Source organism: Rattus rattus, chromosome 8, assembly GCF_011064425.1.
Source record: "Rattus rattus isolate New Zealand chromosome 8, Rrattus_CSIRO_v1, whole genome shotgun sequence".
Lineage (NCBI taxonomy): Eukaryota > Metazoa > Chordata > Mammalia > Rodentia > Muridae > Rattus > Rattus rattus.
Window position 1 is genome coordinate 42,989,090 of NC_046161.1, and position 15,153 is coordinate 43,004,242.

At 41.4% G+C, this 15,153-nt stretch overlaps 2 protein-coding genes across 4 annotated transcripts; one reads left to right on the top strand and one right to left on the bottom strand.

The window, feature by feature from the left end:
• Positions 1-1,024: 1,024 nt before the first annotated feature.
• Positions 1,025-7,515, bottom strand: Rbm7 (RNA binding motif protein 7). 3 transcript variants are annotated; one of them, XM_032909782.1, is made up of 6 exons: positions 7,322-7,442; positions 6,425-6,530; positions 6,162-6,324; positions 5,564-5,651; positions 3,201-3,291; positions 1,025-2,324 (listed from the first exon to the last, which is right to left on the bottom strand). In XM_032909782.1, the coding sequence occupies exons 3-6, from the start codon at positions 6,220-6,222 to the stop codon at positions 1,965-1,967; spliced, it is 600 nt and encodes a 199-aa protein (XP_032765673.1). In that variant the 5' UTR covers positions 6,223-6,324; positions 6,425-6,530; positions 7,322-7,442; the 3' UTR covers positions 1,025-1,964. The 3 variants fall into 3 exon arrangements, with proteins under 3 accessions (XP_032765673.1, XP_032765671.1, XP_032765674.1); XM_032909780.1 differs by lacking the exon at positions 6,425-6,530 and having other exon boundaries at positions 7,322-7,515; XM_032909783.1 differs by lacking the exon at positions 6,425-6,530 and having other exon boundaries at positions 2,218-2,324; positions 3,197-3,291; positions 7,322-7,515.
• A 43-nt stretch (positions 7,516-7,558) lies between these two features.
• C8H11orf71 (chromosome 8 C11orf71 homolog) lies at positions 7,559-8,851 on the top strand. Its single transcript, XM_032909784.1, has one exon. The coding sequence runs from the start codon at positions 7,735-7,737 to the stop codon at positions 8,086-8,088; it is 354 nt and encodes a 117-aa protein (XP_032765675.1). The 5' UTR covers positions 7,559-7,734; the 3' UTR covers positions 8,089-8,851.
• The last annotated feature ends 6,302 nt before the right edge of the window (positions 8,852-15,153 follow it).

Here is a 15,153-nt window from a genome sequence, read left to right on the forward strand (position 1 = left end):
CAGAGAAGTGTTCTTGACTGTGAATATACAGAGACTGTTTCACCTTCATTTTACCTTGACCTCCTTAAATGATAGACTGTAACCTGAATTGTGAGCTAAAACCTTTCCATCTACTTTTATCCAATTATCACAGCAATGGGGAACAAAGTTACACCGTATCCTCTAAGCAGGATCTCCCATTCCCTGTCAACTCCCTATCCCGGGTTCTTGCTGAGCATTTCCCACTTTGTGATCGACTCTTTGAAGAGAATATTGTAAATTGTAGTACTCCAAAACTGAAGTCCAAAAAGATAAAAGCACTGGAAGTGGTCTGTATGTTAGTGCTGGGAGAGAAGCCAAGAAGTGGGAAAGCTGCCTAACAGTATTTTCTGGATAGGGCATTCAATGGTGCCACAGTAGCTTTGCGCTATCTCAGCTTAGTTAAGATAGAATAAAGGTTTCCAGAGTTTTCCTCCTATAGTAGTTTCTATTTAGAGTTGGTATAGAATGGTAAGAAATTTGGGCCATTGTTCCTAACTCTGAGGAAAAGCTTAAATTCTTGGAATTCCTCAAGTTGTAGATTATTTTCACTATTATCTTAAAAAATGTATGCTACTAAGGTGACTGGGTGGGACCTTCAGGATGGGACTAGGCCAGGATGCAAAGGTCAACCACATGATTATGTAGTTGGGGTTTTGAGATGCTTATTGGTCCAAACCTCCTGGGAGAGAGGGGGCCTGGAGACCGAGTTCAATCACATAGTCAAAAATTCAATCGATGAGGACTACTTAATGGAACTATGATACAAGCACAGAGCCTGGACACATAGAACATCTCAGTATAGAAAGCAGACAAAGGAACTAATTAATGTTCACATGGCTCTATACCATAATTTATGTTGATAGCACTCTAGGCATCCATCAAAGCAAATCTACAGAAGATGCTGTTGGATGGGAACCTTACCAAAGTGTGAACTGATATGATTAAAAGTACACTGCTAACTCACATGCCCTTGATGTCAGTGATGCCAAAATAAAGGGACACATTCTTTTTGTGTATTTAATACATTAAAAGGAACATAGTATAAATGCTGTGGTATAAAGAGAATCCACATTTTTTTCTCGGAATGAATTCTTAAAAACGATTTTTCAGTGAAAAGAACAACAGGATCTTGAAACATGGAAGTTTTGTTAAACAAAATTTCAAAATTATAATCCTTCCAGTGAAACATTTTGCCATTTTCTCTATGTACTAACATCTTTCTAAAAAAGAATTTTCATCAACACTGTCATTTTATGTAAAAATATACATTGTATATATTGAGCTTCCTGAGTGACTAGTAATACATCAAATATAGCTTAATGAAAGAATTTTAAAGTTCTTAGAATGAACTAGTAAAAGATTTATAACGTGTTCAATTGTGATAAAATTCAAGAGCATACCACAGAATTTGTACTTAAATTCTGAGTTAGAAAATATGATTTATCTCTAAGCAAAGCCAATAAACTGTCTTAAATAAACTATTAATAAACAGATTACTGAGAAGTTCCATTTTCTCATTTATTAACAAAATGCAGACAGCCATTTCAGACTACCAACTTAGATGTTTCCTATTATATACACCAAGTTGATTCATTACCAAGATATTTCTTGCAACACAAAAGGTGAGATAAGTAAAATATTTGCTTTATAATACAACCCATCTACATACTCATCTTTCCCAGACTGTCTGAAATGACTAGAATGGTGCTCACTCTTTTGTATAAACCTTCCTCATCAGAACCCTGAGGTCAGGTGATTAAAGCAGCACACGAGGAGCCACGGTTCTCAGTTCTCTACGAACTGTTACTAGGTTTAAAAACATTTTTTTCAAAGACAGGTGGAAAATTGTGGGATTACTCTGTACAGTTTTTAGAAATATTTCTGCAACAACTTAGTTAAAAGGACCGAAAATGGCCCTGTAAACAATGTCCTTGGAATGCTTGTTAGTGTCGGGATGAGGGCCACTTTCCACCTCTACTACTGTCCCTTCTGTTATCATAATCATGGCTCCAGCCATCATGATTCCTGTCGTCATAGTAGAAATCCTCTCGGCCTCCTCTGTAATGATAATCAGACCCATGATCAGAGTAGCGCTGCTCACGGCTATAGTGTCTATCTGCTAGGTAGGGGTGAGAATTCTGTCTTTTACGCTGTGATGACACTGCATCTTGGCGCCACTGGGAGCTGGAAGACTGGTTAAAGGTGTGACCATGTGGTTGAACTGACGGTGAAAATCCCAACTGATCTGCATGTGGAGAACCAAATTTCCCAACATATGACATCTGTCTGAAAACACTGTTCATCTGAGGGAAGAAAAATGAAATATTAACTCTAAGCGCCTCTTGATTGCAAAGCCAACATATACACATTTAGTCAGTCAACAATATATAGAATAAAGGAAAATCAAAATCACCCTGGCCTAGATGCATCCCAAGCTGAACATAATTAAATGTGGCCCAATACTATAGTGTTGTCCACCTTGAATGTCTACTTAAAGATACTCAGACATAATTGCGTTCTTCCAAGAACACAATTAAAGATATCACTTGAAATGACTATCCTATGAGTCGTTGTAACAAACACACAAAGAACTAGATCTTCACTAGCATGAGGAAAAGCTTTGTGAAGGTGGCATATGACCTCTGAGTGCTAAGACACTGTCTTTAACAAAGAAACTATTTCAAGAGAGAAGCATGCAGCAGAATGCAGACTGCGCTCTAAGAAAGAGAGCAGGAGAGCAGAAATAGGTTGTGCATCTCAGAAGCTGGTAAAAGTTGATAAAAGCTGGAGGAAAAGGTAGGCAGATCTCTGAGTTCAAGGGTAGCCTGATCTATACAAAGCTGCGGGATAGTAAGACCTACATAATGAAACCCTGCCTCGAAAAAAGCAAAAACAAAAACACAGTTGATTTGGGTTTTAGGCTAGGTCTCATGATACTATAAAAACCACTTCAAGGAAGTTGGTCTAGAAGATGCATGTTCAATTAGTAAAACTATAACGATCACACTAGTCTAAATATCCAACAAAGTATTAAGAATTAAAATAAAAAGTTAATTTATGCCTAAAAATGTAAGTAATAAAACTGAGAAGTGAAAAGTTATCTGATACAATGGGAACACTTTAACCCAAGTATGACTTTGTCATAGCAACTAAATTAGGGGACCATGGGATCTGCCTACCACTGCTTGCCGCTGATAATCTTCTGGAGTTGAAAAGGACCTCTGGACCATCTGTGCTGGCGGAGTCACGTTACCCACCGTCCTTTCATAGCTGCAAAGACAAACCAAGAATGCTCGTCAGCCAGCAAACGGCAGCAGCCAGCTGCTTCTCAGTGCTGAGAACGACAGGAGAAGCAGAGCTTCCATGAGTTATCTGACGGGGAGAGCTGGAGGAAAGACAAGACATACAATTTTAAGCTGGCCGATCAGTCAACTTAAAGACTGGATCAGTCTTTCTGAGAAGGAGACAGTGAAAGTGAAAAGTGAAGAGTATGATTACCTGGAGGCAGAACAGCCCCAACTGTGGGAAAGGCTAGTGCAGGGAAAGCAAACTAGGAGCCTAGGAGCCAAATAGAGCTGTGTAACATGACCAGCACACATCTAAAGCATTAACGACTTGACTTTATAGAAAAAAAGAGGCATTGGTCCTCAAGCTAATTAGTGCCATCGTTCAGACTGAGATCTTATTACCTGGCTATAAACAGAGTAAAAGAAACTATAAATTTTCCTTTTTTAAACTGGAGCAGTTATGTAGGTATTTCTGAGTCATTTAAGTGTAAAGGTCTGGACAAATAACCATTTATTTCATTGTCTTGGTGTTGACTAGACTACTCAAAGGTAAGAAAAATAAGGGTTCTCCTTTAGTTTCTGGGGGGAGGAGTGTCTCAGAGCAGATAATTTGTCCAGATGCTAAGAAGGGCAAAAAGTACAATTTACTTTATGTCAGAATATTAAAATGATCCACTTTAGCCTATGAGTAAAGCTAAGGTGAGCTAGTATTCCTCCTCAGCCCTCCCAAGAAACTCTAAGGGTGGGAAATTTTTGATCCATTTAGCATACCTTTGACTATGTTATGTCAAAGTGGTTGAAGACACCTTTGTGCTCCAACTAGTTTAAGTGTTTGAACACCACTAGTCAATTTCAGCTGGCAAAAGAGGAGGACGTTTTTTGTACTATTGCTTTTGATAATTCCTCCTTCCAAGAGCTCCTTCACAGCAGCCATCCAATTCTCTCCAGCCTTAGCAATGCCTTCATCCAAAACAGCCTTGGCCCAATAGTCCCACAAGGTTGCTGCCTACAGTTCTTATTGGACTTTCACTATTGTCCCTTCTAATACATCCTCATTCTTCCCCTGTGACCAACTAACTCTAAACCTGGAACTTCTTATCATCGTATTTCAAGCTTTCCTCTTCTTTAGGACAAACCTTGATTGTAGCCCTAGACGCTTACTCAGCCTTTGTGGACTTCCTCAAACTCCCCCTCTGCTCTCACACTGGCTTCTTTCAGTTCCTCATCCATCTGCATCATCTCTTGCTGTTAAAATTCTTTCGAAGCACTTTGTACTCCCCCTCCTGAGAACTAATTACAGTAATTAAACAGGTAGTCACAAGGCACATGTCTTCATCTAGATTTGAAGTCTATCATACTGTGGCTTGATCACACCACCCAGGTTTGTCTCCACACAATACTTACACGCAGTTCAAACTTGGGCAAGTTAACCTCCATTCCATACTTTCTGCAGCAAAAAGTCTCTAGAGGTGAGTAAATCCTACTTCATATAGATGCCTCAAAAAGTAATTGATATCATACATGGAAAGGATCTGATGAGGTAATCAATACACGACAGGTCTAAGTTTAATTTTTCTTAAGTGAAAGCTATTTATGAATGGGCATATTATGGCTCTACAGAATTTATAAACAAAACAAAATATATATATATGTATGTATATATCAGCACCTAAAGCAAACAAAGGAGTTAGGTGAATACAGTGTGACCTCTAACCTTCAATAATCTACAGGGACCTCAGAGATCATTTCACTCATCTTTCCTTCCTTGCCCTGGATGGGACCAAAGAACTTAACTAAAGACTCCATGGCGGAGGCAGCTCTAGACCCCAGGTCACTAGGTCAGTCCAGTAGTCACTTTGATGATCTTAAAAAGCAAGAAAGAAACAACAGTGATAAAGTTCCTACAGAGTTAATTTGAAACTTTAAAACTTTGGGTGGGTGGGTGGGTGGGGTACAATATGGTTCCATTGTGGTAAATAACATTTTTTGTTTCAATTCCATCCATGTCCATGTGGGGAGGACCTGACTATGCATGTTACAAATGTACATATAAAAGTTGCCCTTAATTTAGTGCAAAAGAACCACATCACCTATCTGCCTCCAGGCTTCTTAGAAAACAAGCACTCCATTAACTAGCACAGTCAGCAGCAAAACCTCAGAGCCATTATGAAGGAAGCTATTCACTGGTGCATTCTAAGGTCTTTACCTCAGAAATTTTCTTATTAATGGCTTTAATAGTGAATGAGAGACAGTACCTGTTAGGAGATGTGGACGTAGGGCTTAAGTTTCCCATATGGTGCTGGGGATATGACGTACTGGCGTCCTGAGAGATGTGACTACTTCCTAAAATGAAGGAATTTCAAAATTTCTAATTGAAAACCAAAAAGCCCAACAACTTGAAATGTTTCCTCCGATCTAAATTATTCCAAAAGAGATTAACAGTTCAAAAGCAACACCAACTCCCCCCCAAACTAAAATCAAATCACTGTGAACTGCCTCACAGTTTCTTAAGTACATTAATACCAGAAATGCAAAAAAAAAGCACTTCAAACATGATACTACTTAATATCTGTTTCCCAGTCTGGCCATGGGAAAAGTATAAAGTATTTTCATCATCATTAACGCCCCACTCCCAAACTTTAGAAGTCTGGTGTGGAGTTGATGCCTAGACCCAGTACTTGGGAGGTATACCAGGAGGATGGAGAGTTCAAAGCCATGCATGCCTTACACAGTGACTCTGAAGCTAGCCTAGAATACCCAAAACCCTGTCTCAAAAGACAAACCGGAATAGTAAATTGAAAGCAAAAGAAACCAAAAACCCTTCCCGTAATACCACTATATCTGAGCCATTACCTGATCTAAACTGAATTTTGATAGGCCTCCCGAAAAGTTTGATTCCATTGAGAAGATTCATGGCGTAGGGAACAGACACTTCGTGTTTGAAATTCACAAATGCAAACTGCTTCAGTTTGCCATCTTTATCTTTTGGGATTTTCACCTTTATTACTGGCCCAGCCTGCAAAGAAAAATATTCAGAACTTAAACAAGGCAATTTCAGGAAGACATTTAAATTTCAGAAATAAAGGAGAATGCAAGCCTGTCATGGTGGCACATGCCTGTATTGTCAGATGTCAAGGGATGCAGGCAGGAGGACCAGCTCAAAGTCAGCCTCGGAGTCCCAGGGCTACCAAGGCTATAGAGACTGTCTCTCTGTCTCAAATACTATAAAGAAGAGAACACAAGTTGTAAACAAAAGGTATATAATCAACACCTCATCAAAAATAAAATGTCCCGACAAGGGCTGGACATCTACTTACTTCCCTTTTAGTAAAATTATTCTAGTTCCGACTTGATATCGAGATTATTTGGGGAAAGTCTTTTTTACTACATTATTTATAATACTGACAAAGAATAGAAAGTACAATATAAAACCTACATCTCACATGACTGTGTGACGTCTTAACAAGACAACCAAGAGCTACCACTTTACCACTTTCCCACTACATGGAAACGAACACTTAGAAGGCAAAGTGGATTTTCTTCGACTACCAAAAAAAAAAAAAAACCAAAAAACTTCCGCACCTATTAATCAAATATAACCAGCTATTGAGTCATAAAGCAAGAAGGAACGAGATAGGTAGAATTATTCACACGTTTTAGATAAACATGCCAGTACTGCTCCCCTACTTTATGTTTATGGAGATTTTAAAACACTTTAATGTCTGCAATTTCACACGGAAGTTAAGCGGAAATGGAATCGGAAACTCCACCTGTGCGATGAAGCAAAGGCCAATTAACTCAATTAAGGGAAGGCAAGGTACGTAGGAAAACGGGAAAGCAATACTGAGGTTCCACCTCGGATCCCTGGACTTCACCGGGGTGGAGACGCAGATGTCCCCATCATCAGACGTCACTTTTGGCCCGAACGTCCCGGAATTCCGGCCTGGCGCGCTCCGCTCCTTGTCCGAGCCCGTGAATGCCACAGCCGCCCTAGGACCGCGCTCGCCCCTTACCTGGTGGAACAGCTCGAAGAGGAGCTCCTCCGTCACCTTCGTCTCCAGGTTACCCACGAACAGAGTGCGGTCGGCCTCCGCGGCCGCCGCCCCCATCTCCGCGCCGTTCCAGTCTCAGGCCTAGGCTGTCTGCTCGCGGCCCACCGACCCTAGTGCGCACTCTCAGAAACACCCACGTCCTCTCGTTCAGACGTCACGACGTAAACGCCCGTCCTGCGCAAGCGCAGGCAAAACACGCATGCGCACGGGACAAGAGCCCGTTTCCGGCGGCTCCTCCTTCCGCCGTTGCACGAAAAATGGCGGCTGGGATCGGTAACGGTTGCGTCCGACGCGGGCTGGAGTGATCTGCGGTGCTGCCGAGGGCCCAGTTTGATCGACGTACGTCTAGCAAACACTGCAGGCGGTGTTTGAAGATGGCCCAGAACTCGGTGTCGCTGTCCGCCGGCGATCAAGCCAACAGGATGGCCCACCGATCCTCCCAAGGAGATCTCAACCCGTCGGCCATGGCTTGGGCGATGGTCTCCGGAGACAGCTTCCTGGTTACTAGACTTGATCCGAATCAGCCAGGACCTCGGCCACCAGCGCGACCTAGCGTTCGGACCGACAGACGTCGAGTGCCCGTCGGTGGCCGCAGCCGTAGCCGAAGCCGCCAAGGCAGATTCTCGCCCTACCCGATCCCAGGCGTCAAACTCGACCTCTTAAGAAGTGTGCTGCAGCAGCGTCTGGTTGCGTTAGGATCTGCTCTCGCAACCCGAATCTCAGCGTAGAGCAAATGTCTCCCCTCACTTAGCTTGCAAACAAGGCCTTTCCAAAATCATTTCTTGGTGTAACGGCAGTTTGATTTTTACTGACGTACTTTCACCGATGTGGGCGGTTATTATAGGCTATCAAAAGTTAACCGGACATAGTAACACATTTTTAATCTCAGTACTCGGGAAGCAGTCTCTGAGTTACAGGATAGCCCGTGTTACATAATTGAGGGGCTTAATATCCTTCCATCTGGGGCCAGGAAGAATGTAGGAAGGGTTTTCTTAGGTAATCACAAAGCTAAGTGATTGGGTTTTCTTAGGTAGACACAAAACTAAGTGATTATTTGAGTGATGTAGAGTCTCTAATAGTGTAGACTTCCCTGGATAGTCTTGAACTCATTCTCGCACCTGGGCCTCCCAGGTGCTGGGATTTACAGGCCCGAGCCTTACACCAGGATTGAGTAACAGTTACTCAATGTGGAATCCAACTGTATCTGAGTTCCACAATCCTCCCTGATTACTTTGAGACTTCGAATTCAAGCTTTTGTAACTATCTTCCTCTTTACCCCTGACTACCCTTGAATTCATGTTGAGAACAAATGTCCTTTATCAGTTGCTTTATCTTTACACCTTTCCTCGCCACCTAACTATACACCCCTTCTGCGTTCTTTCTTCTTTTTCTTTACAAATGTCTACAGATTCCCAGTCTTGGGATGTCTCATTTTGTACCTCTGACAAGACTGCCTCTACCTCCCACGTGCTGATATTAAAGGCATGCTCCGAAAGGCCTGACCAGACTCAATTTTAAACACACTAAAAGAAAGTACTCTAACAAGTTCAGCCAAATGTGCAGCCTACTTTTACAAAGACTTCAAATGAACATTTGCAGGTGTCATACCATTTAATCAACTCCAACTTCATTAGCGTCAATCTACTGTCACAAAAATATGCTAGTGGGACCTAAGTCTAATCACTGTCACTCATTTTTTTTCTGCTCACCGTGATCATTTGACATCTTTTGTCTTCACTCTTTCAATCTAAGAATGGTTTTATAAAACTACTGAAAGGGCCTCGCTGTGTTGCCCAGGTTGGTCTAGAACTGGAAATCCTACCTAAGCCTCCCCAGTGATGGGTGTGTACCCAGCAGCAGATGAACTTAACACATCAAGAGCCAGAATGTGTTCTGAATGGAGAAGCTAATGGGTAGCAGCCACACTAGACCTTTCACTTAGTAATGCCATTCTATATTGGTTGTGATGGCTTCCCATGATAACTGTTTAGTTCTCTAAGTGGCTGGTCCTTCCTAGGCTAATATTTTTCTCTTAACCATGTATTCCCCAAAGTGGTATTGGGAGAAAGTTTGTGGGATTTTTGTTTTGTTTTCAGACCCCTGTCTCTTCAGACTTACTTAAAATGAGATAAAGATATGCTACACTGACTGTTAGACCACATCTGCAGATGAAAATTAATATAGTGGATAAATAGTGAGAAGACTGGAAATTGTGACCAGGGAAGATACCAACAATATTAGCTACTTCCGATTAAGCGTGTTACCGTGCTAGAGCCCGTTGCCCAGTAGGTTGAGCTGACAATTATTCCGTGCTTCCTGTTGCCTGCACCAGGCACTTAAATGAGCAAGGTCCATAGGTGGCTTTGCTCACATGGAGCTTTATAGTTCGTCACTTGATTGTCACACCAACCCGTAAGAAAGATGTACTTAATTTTTTTGTGGGGGCAGTCCAAAAATGTGGGTTCTCCAAGGTCTTTCAGCTGAGATTCTTTGAACCTTACCCACTTCACAGTAGTTAGTATCCTTGATATCTAAAAGGAAGTTAGCAGAGCTTTAATCAGAACAAACGATTGAGAAAGGAAGTCCACATATATACTATGAGCTTTAGACTGCGGAGAGATAGTTGAATGTTGAGAAACACCACCTCCAAAGTCAGTCAGCTGCCAGAGTTCAGAAGAGGCTGAGTCCTTTTTATCTAATGCTTTAAGTGTAAATAGGGCTCAAGGAAATCTGTCTTGCCATTTAACCTCCAAGTCGGTACTAAAAAGTTTTTTCCTTCAAGTTGGACATTGGGAGTAAGGATTAAAAAGTCTTAGATAAAAATGGTTAGTACCTCAGCAAATGAGACTAGCTTGAAGGAAGGTGCTAATTAAAGACAACACTAGGCTCAAGTACTCAGCTCCCCAAAAACCTAAAAGTGCATTTGTGCATGGGAGGACCCAGAGGGAGTGGGCTTCATTTCTGTTCTGGAATGTATATGGTCATCAGGGGTAGGCTCTGGTTGACTGATAGTGTAACAAGTTTATTGTGTTTCCTCACATAAACTTTATTTTAAGTGAAAGTCAATGGATATCCAAATCTTTGTTCTTAGTATGTGCAGAAGTGTCAAGGTTACCATGTGTCACATATACTGTACCCTGGAAGTAGGAACTAGCATAAACCTTTGAAGTTACCCCAAGGGGACAAGTAAATGTTCCCAAGAACAGACTACTCAGTTGGGGCACAAAGTGAGTGTCCTTAGAGTGTTGGTAGTGGCACATGCTGATCCTAAAATGGGTTCTAAGAGTAGTCTGAAAAGTTAGCACCTGGGGTTAAGCAGCTGGATAGCTTGTGTTGAAGTGGGCTCCTATTAGCATTTCTCTAAAGAATTAAAATTCTTAGAATATTGAGGATATTAAAAGGAGACCAGTGGAGCCATTGAGAGGAAGAAAGCTTGCAGAAAGCCCGGATGACCTTAGTACCACTCCTGTCTCCCTGATCTCTACTTAACAGCATGTGCACATGCACACACACACATAGTAACAAAAAGGGACTGATTGAGGACTTAGTGCTAGGTGGTATTAAAAGAGCTATTGAAGAAGGAAAAGAGGGGCAGGAAGGAAGAGGGGAGAGAAATCCAAAAAGAGTGATCGGAAGACCCCACTATCTTCCCAGCCAAATCTCAAGCATTCAGTTCATTTTTCCAGACCCCTTTAAGCTACTTCTTTAGTCTTCCCAATTTCTGTTTTAAAAAAAAAAAAAAAAAAAAGCACCTATGCCTGATGTCTAAGTCAACCAAATGCATAATTTTGAACCTGGCTCCTCCACTGATGCACTGTCCTGATTCCTGTCCACTTTGACTTGCATGGTCTTCCTCAGCTGATCAACATTATGCATATTTGTTGTGTCCCACTGATGGCTTCCATCACCTGACATGTACTTAACTGGACTCATGGTGACTTTCTTCCCCTCACACTCCTATCCCTTCTTCCTTCTCTTGTCTCTTCATAGCCACTCAGTGTTTTTCAAGTCCTTCACCAGAAATAAATGCTACTACCTTGGAAATGATATAAGGACAATGACTTTAGTAAGTGATGAGTGTTTTAATGACCTTAGGAAGCTCAAGTGTGCTGTAGCACGTTAAAAGTTCAGATAACTTAGAGGAAGCACCATTTATCTTCATTTGAAGCAGTGTTTGACAGATAATCTGTTCACTGAATTTTTGCATACTTCCTTCCCAGAGAGATACTCTTCTGCAAGAAAACCGAAGACACTGCTAAAGATTTGGTGAACCCCACTTTCTCATATATTGAAAATCAATTTATAGAGTGGGGCAGATTTTTAAGTTTCTAGAGAGTTCTTGAGCAAATAGTTTGCTTGTCAAGGTACAGAAACCTAAGCCGTTCTGTACAGGATTGACCTATACCTGTCAGTGTCCTGTTGGATAGGAGGGAATGGACAATAAATGGGCAGCTGTAGACTGGGATCAAGACTGGGGTTACTAATGATGATGCCACTTCATGCAGAAAGCGAAGTACAGTCGTTTTTCGAGGATACTGTGATTTTTATGAATAATGCTTTAGTTGGATTCTTCCCTTGGAATATCTGAGGGCAGCACTCCTTTAATAAGCAGAAAAACATTAGCCTTTGCGTTCCCAAAGACCTGAGAGTTCATAAAACGTGGTGACTAAGAACTTTCACAATCCAAGATACATACATAGAGGCTTTCTATGATCTCACAAATCTGTGTTGTCGGACCTTATAGCTACCCTGGGTGGTTGTTCACGTCTGCCATATACCAACTTCACCCTTTTCCTCCCAAACTTAATAAAGATTCTTTACATTTTTTACAACCAATTTTAAACAGGTTGAACAGGAAAATAAAGTCTATGGATTTGCAGGAGTGGAAAGGTGTTAAGGATTTGATACTGTGTTTACCAAGCACCCATTTACTCTCCATCTTTGTTTTTTCTTTGTCTTGGAGCCTACCTTACATTCAATTATTTGTTATAATCCTACACCCGATTGCAGGGACAAATACAATCTTTTCTGTTTCATTTAATGTAGGTTTTCTGGGGACTTCATGATTATTTCATTCATTGTGTGTGTGTGTGTGTGTGTGTGTGTGTGTGTGTGTGTGCGCGCGCGCGCGCGCGCACACGCGCACGCCAAGAGAAGGTAGTGATTGCTTGATGAATAAACGTCATAGACAGGCTATTTGTCCTTGGAATCTAAATTGAAGAAGGAACATTCCAAGAAGGCAAGGGCAGTATTTTTTCTTTTTATCTTGTTTACTCGAGCAACACTTGAATACCATAGCAGCTGTGTGGAGATCAGAGAACAACTATTCAAGTCAATTCTGTCATGCAAATGGGTTCTAGAGATGGAACTTCGGGTCATTGGGCCTGGTAGCAAGTACCACTTACCTGCCAAGCCATCTTTTGAGCCATCAGGTCAGGACTCGTTAGCATTTTGTTCTAAGATCTTACTGAAGTAGATGTATATAACAGTAAGGCACATTGTGCTTTAAAACTTGCTTCAATTTTCAATCACCCTGCTTCTGGGACTATAATAGAAAGTTAGATCCTAATCCAAGATTTCAGCACTTAGGTGTATGAATATTTGATGCATTTAACATTTTCCCTATTTAATAATTAAAGACTGTGGCAGCACGTAGAACATGCCCTGATTAGATGATTGGTGCAGGCTGTGATCACCTACTCCATTCTGTGTTGTTGCTAGCCACTTCACAGAGGCTGCTGTATTCAGTCACAATTGTCCTGTGATGAGTTGGCAAATTTTTCTTTGTAAAGATCCAGTTAGGAAAGATTTCAGAAATTGTGAGCCAAGAAGCAGAGTTAAGGCCTGGGTAGGTGTAGAAACAAAAAGACTAAACACATAGCAAATCTTCCCAGTCTTTAACAATTAGAGTCAATGTTTACTGCCAACCCCAGTGATTTGCCATGCGTTATACATAGATCCAGATGCTGACTTCCCATGGTCAGATAAGGAAGGACACGTGAGGTTGTAAATTTCACTACCTAACAAGACAGTGAGGTGCCCACCTCTTACTTGCCTAGATAATATTCACAAGACTAGGCCAAGCAACTGTTAGAAAAGGGTTCCTGGGGGTTGGGGATTTAGCTCAGTGGTAGAGCGCTTGCCTAGTAAGCGCAAGGCCCTGGGTTCAGTCCTCAGCTTTGAAAAAAAAAAAAAAAAAAAAAAAAGAAAAGAAAGAAAAGAAAAAAGAAAAGAAAAGGGTTCCTGATTTTATTCAAAGTGCTCCCCTTCCTCTCTCACGTAGAATTTGCTTACTGTTTCTGTCTCTCCCATAGTATGTTTTTGTTATCCTTTTCATATGATTTCTGATTTAATGAGTTTTCAGACCTCCACAATTTAAGCTTATTTTTCCCAGTAGGATGAGGAAAACTTACATTAGAAAGAACAAATTTCCCAAATTTTATCCTGTTAAAGTTCAAAATATAAGAGTAATCAAGGGACTGGAAAGATGGCTCCGTGGTCTTAAGAGGCCTTGCTATGTAACATGAGGACCTGATTTCAAATCCCCAACACCCACATAAAGCTGAGTGTGGCTACATGGGGCTGTACACCCAGCACTGGTGAGCAACGGCAGGTGGATCACCGGAGCATGCTGACTAGCTGGTCTAGCTAAAACCTAGCTTCAGGTTCAGTGAGAGGCTCTGTCTCCAGGCAACAATGCAGAGAGCAGTGAGGAAGACACCTGGCATCTTCCTGTGGCCTCCACCTGCACATATCTGAGGAACTGAATCCAGCTCATTGTAATTCTAAAGAGACGATGGAATTCTTGATGGGGGCAGTGGATAGCATTTCACTTAACAAGTTCAAAGTTGTGTTCCTTATATCATCAAATCAGCAGCAAACGCTCATCTGTTAACACAGAATTTTAATGAGGTTTTATGTATTTCATCTTTGAAAATGTCTTCTCATACAGATAGATACTGCCAAACACTGATAAGAATCTCTGAGCATATGGTTTTAATTGAGTATATTCATTGCTTGGAAAGCACTTAGACAATACTATTAAACTCTTCTCTTGATATTTGCCTTTCAGCCTGTCATTACATTACAAATTAATTGCTTCCAATTGACATTTAGGTGGAAGCCCCTCAATTGCACAGTTAAATGACTTGAAATATGAAAAAAGGAAAAAGCACTCTCATTCTGGTCCATAAGATGCTGTTAGATTCTAGTCAGAGAAGAGAAAATAAGTCTACTGAAAATGTGTGTGGCTATAGGGAATGTCACTTGCTCTGACAACCCAAGAAGGGTCGAACAGTTTGAGGAGGTAGGCTTCAGCTGTTGGCTTTGCTTTTGCTTTGATAATTACATATGTGTGTCTGTATGCAGTTATGCATACCGCGTGCATGCAGAGAGCAGCACAAGCCAGAAGAGGTTGTCAGACTCCCTGGAACTGAGTTAGCTGCAGTTGTGAGCTGCTTTATGTTAGTGCTGGGGACCTAATCTGGATCCTATGAGCCATGTCTCCAGTCCTAAGACTGATAGTTACTGTTGAAATAACTAGGTCATCTTCTCAGTTTGGTGTGTAAGTGCAGCTTGACTGATTAGCTTTACCTTAGAGACACACTGAGTTCCGTAGCAGTGACTTCTTTCTAAAGCCAGTCATAGCTCCAAGGCACTGGTTGAGGGTAGTTCTTCCCATTACTTAAAATACACAAACCATTCTTAGCTTGGAGGGCTGTTAAAACTGGCAGAGGGCTGTATTTAGCCTTTGGTAGTTCTCTGCTACACTGCCCAAAGGCACAAAACGATTC

What these genes read in the sequence shown, in the direction of transcription:
- Rbm7 (XM_032909780.1), bottom strand. Translation starts at nt 7,417, where the DNA reads ATGGGGGCGGCGGCCGCGGAGGCCGACCGCACTCTGTTCGTGGGTAAC. An exon ending in TCTTCGAGCTGTTCCACCAG is followed by an intron (nt 6,325 to 7,321) that starts GTAAGGGGCGAG and finishes TTTTCTTTGCAG; the next exon opens with GCTGGGCCAGTAATAAAGGT. An exon ending in ATTATCAGCGGCAAGCAGTG is followed by an intron (nt 2,325 to 3,200) that starts GTAGGCAGATCC and finishes TTCTTCCCTCAG; the next exon opens with ATGAACAGTGTTTTCAGACA.
- C8H11orf71 (XM_032909784.1), top strand. Translation starts at nt 7,735, where the DNA reads ATGGCCCAGAACTCGGTGTCGCTGTCCGCCGGCGATCAAGCCAACAGG.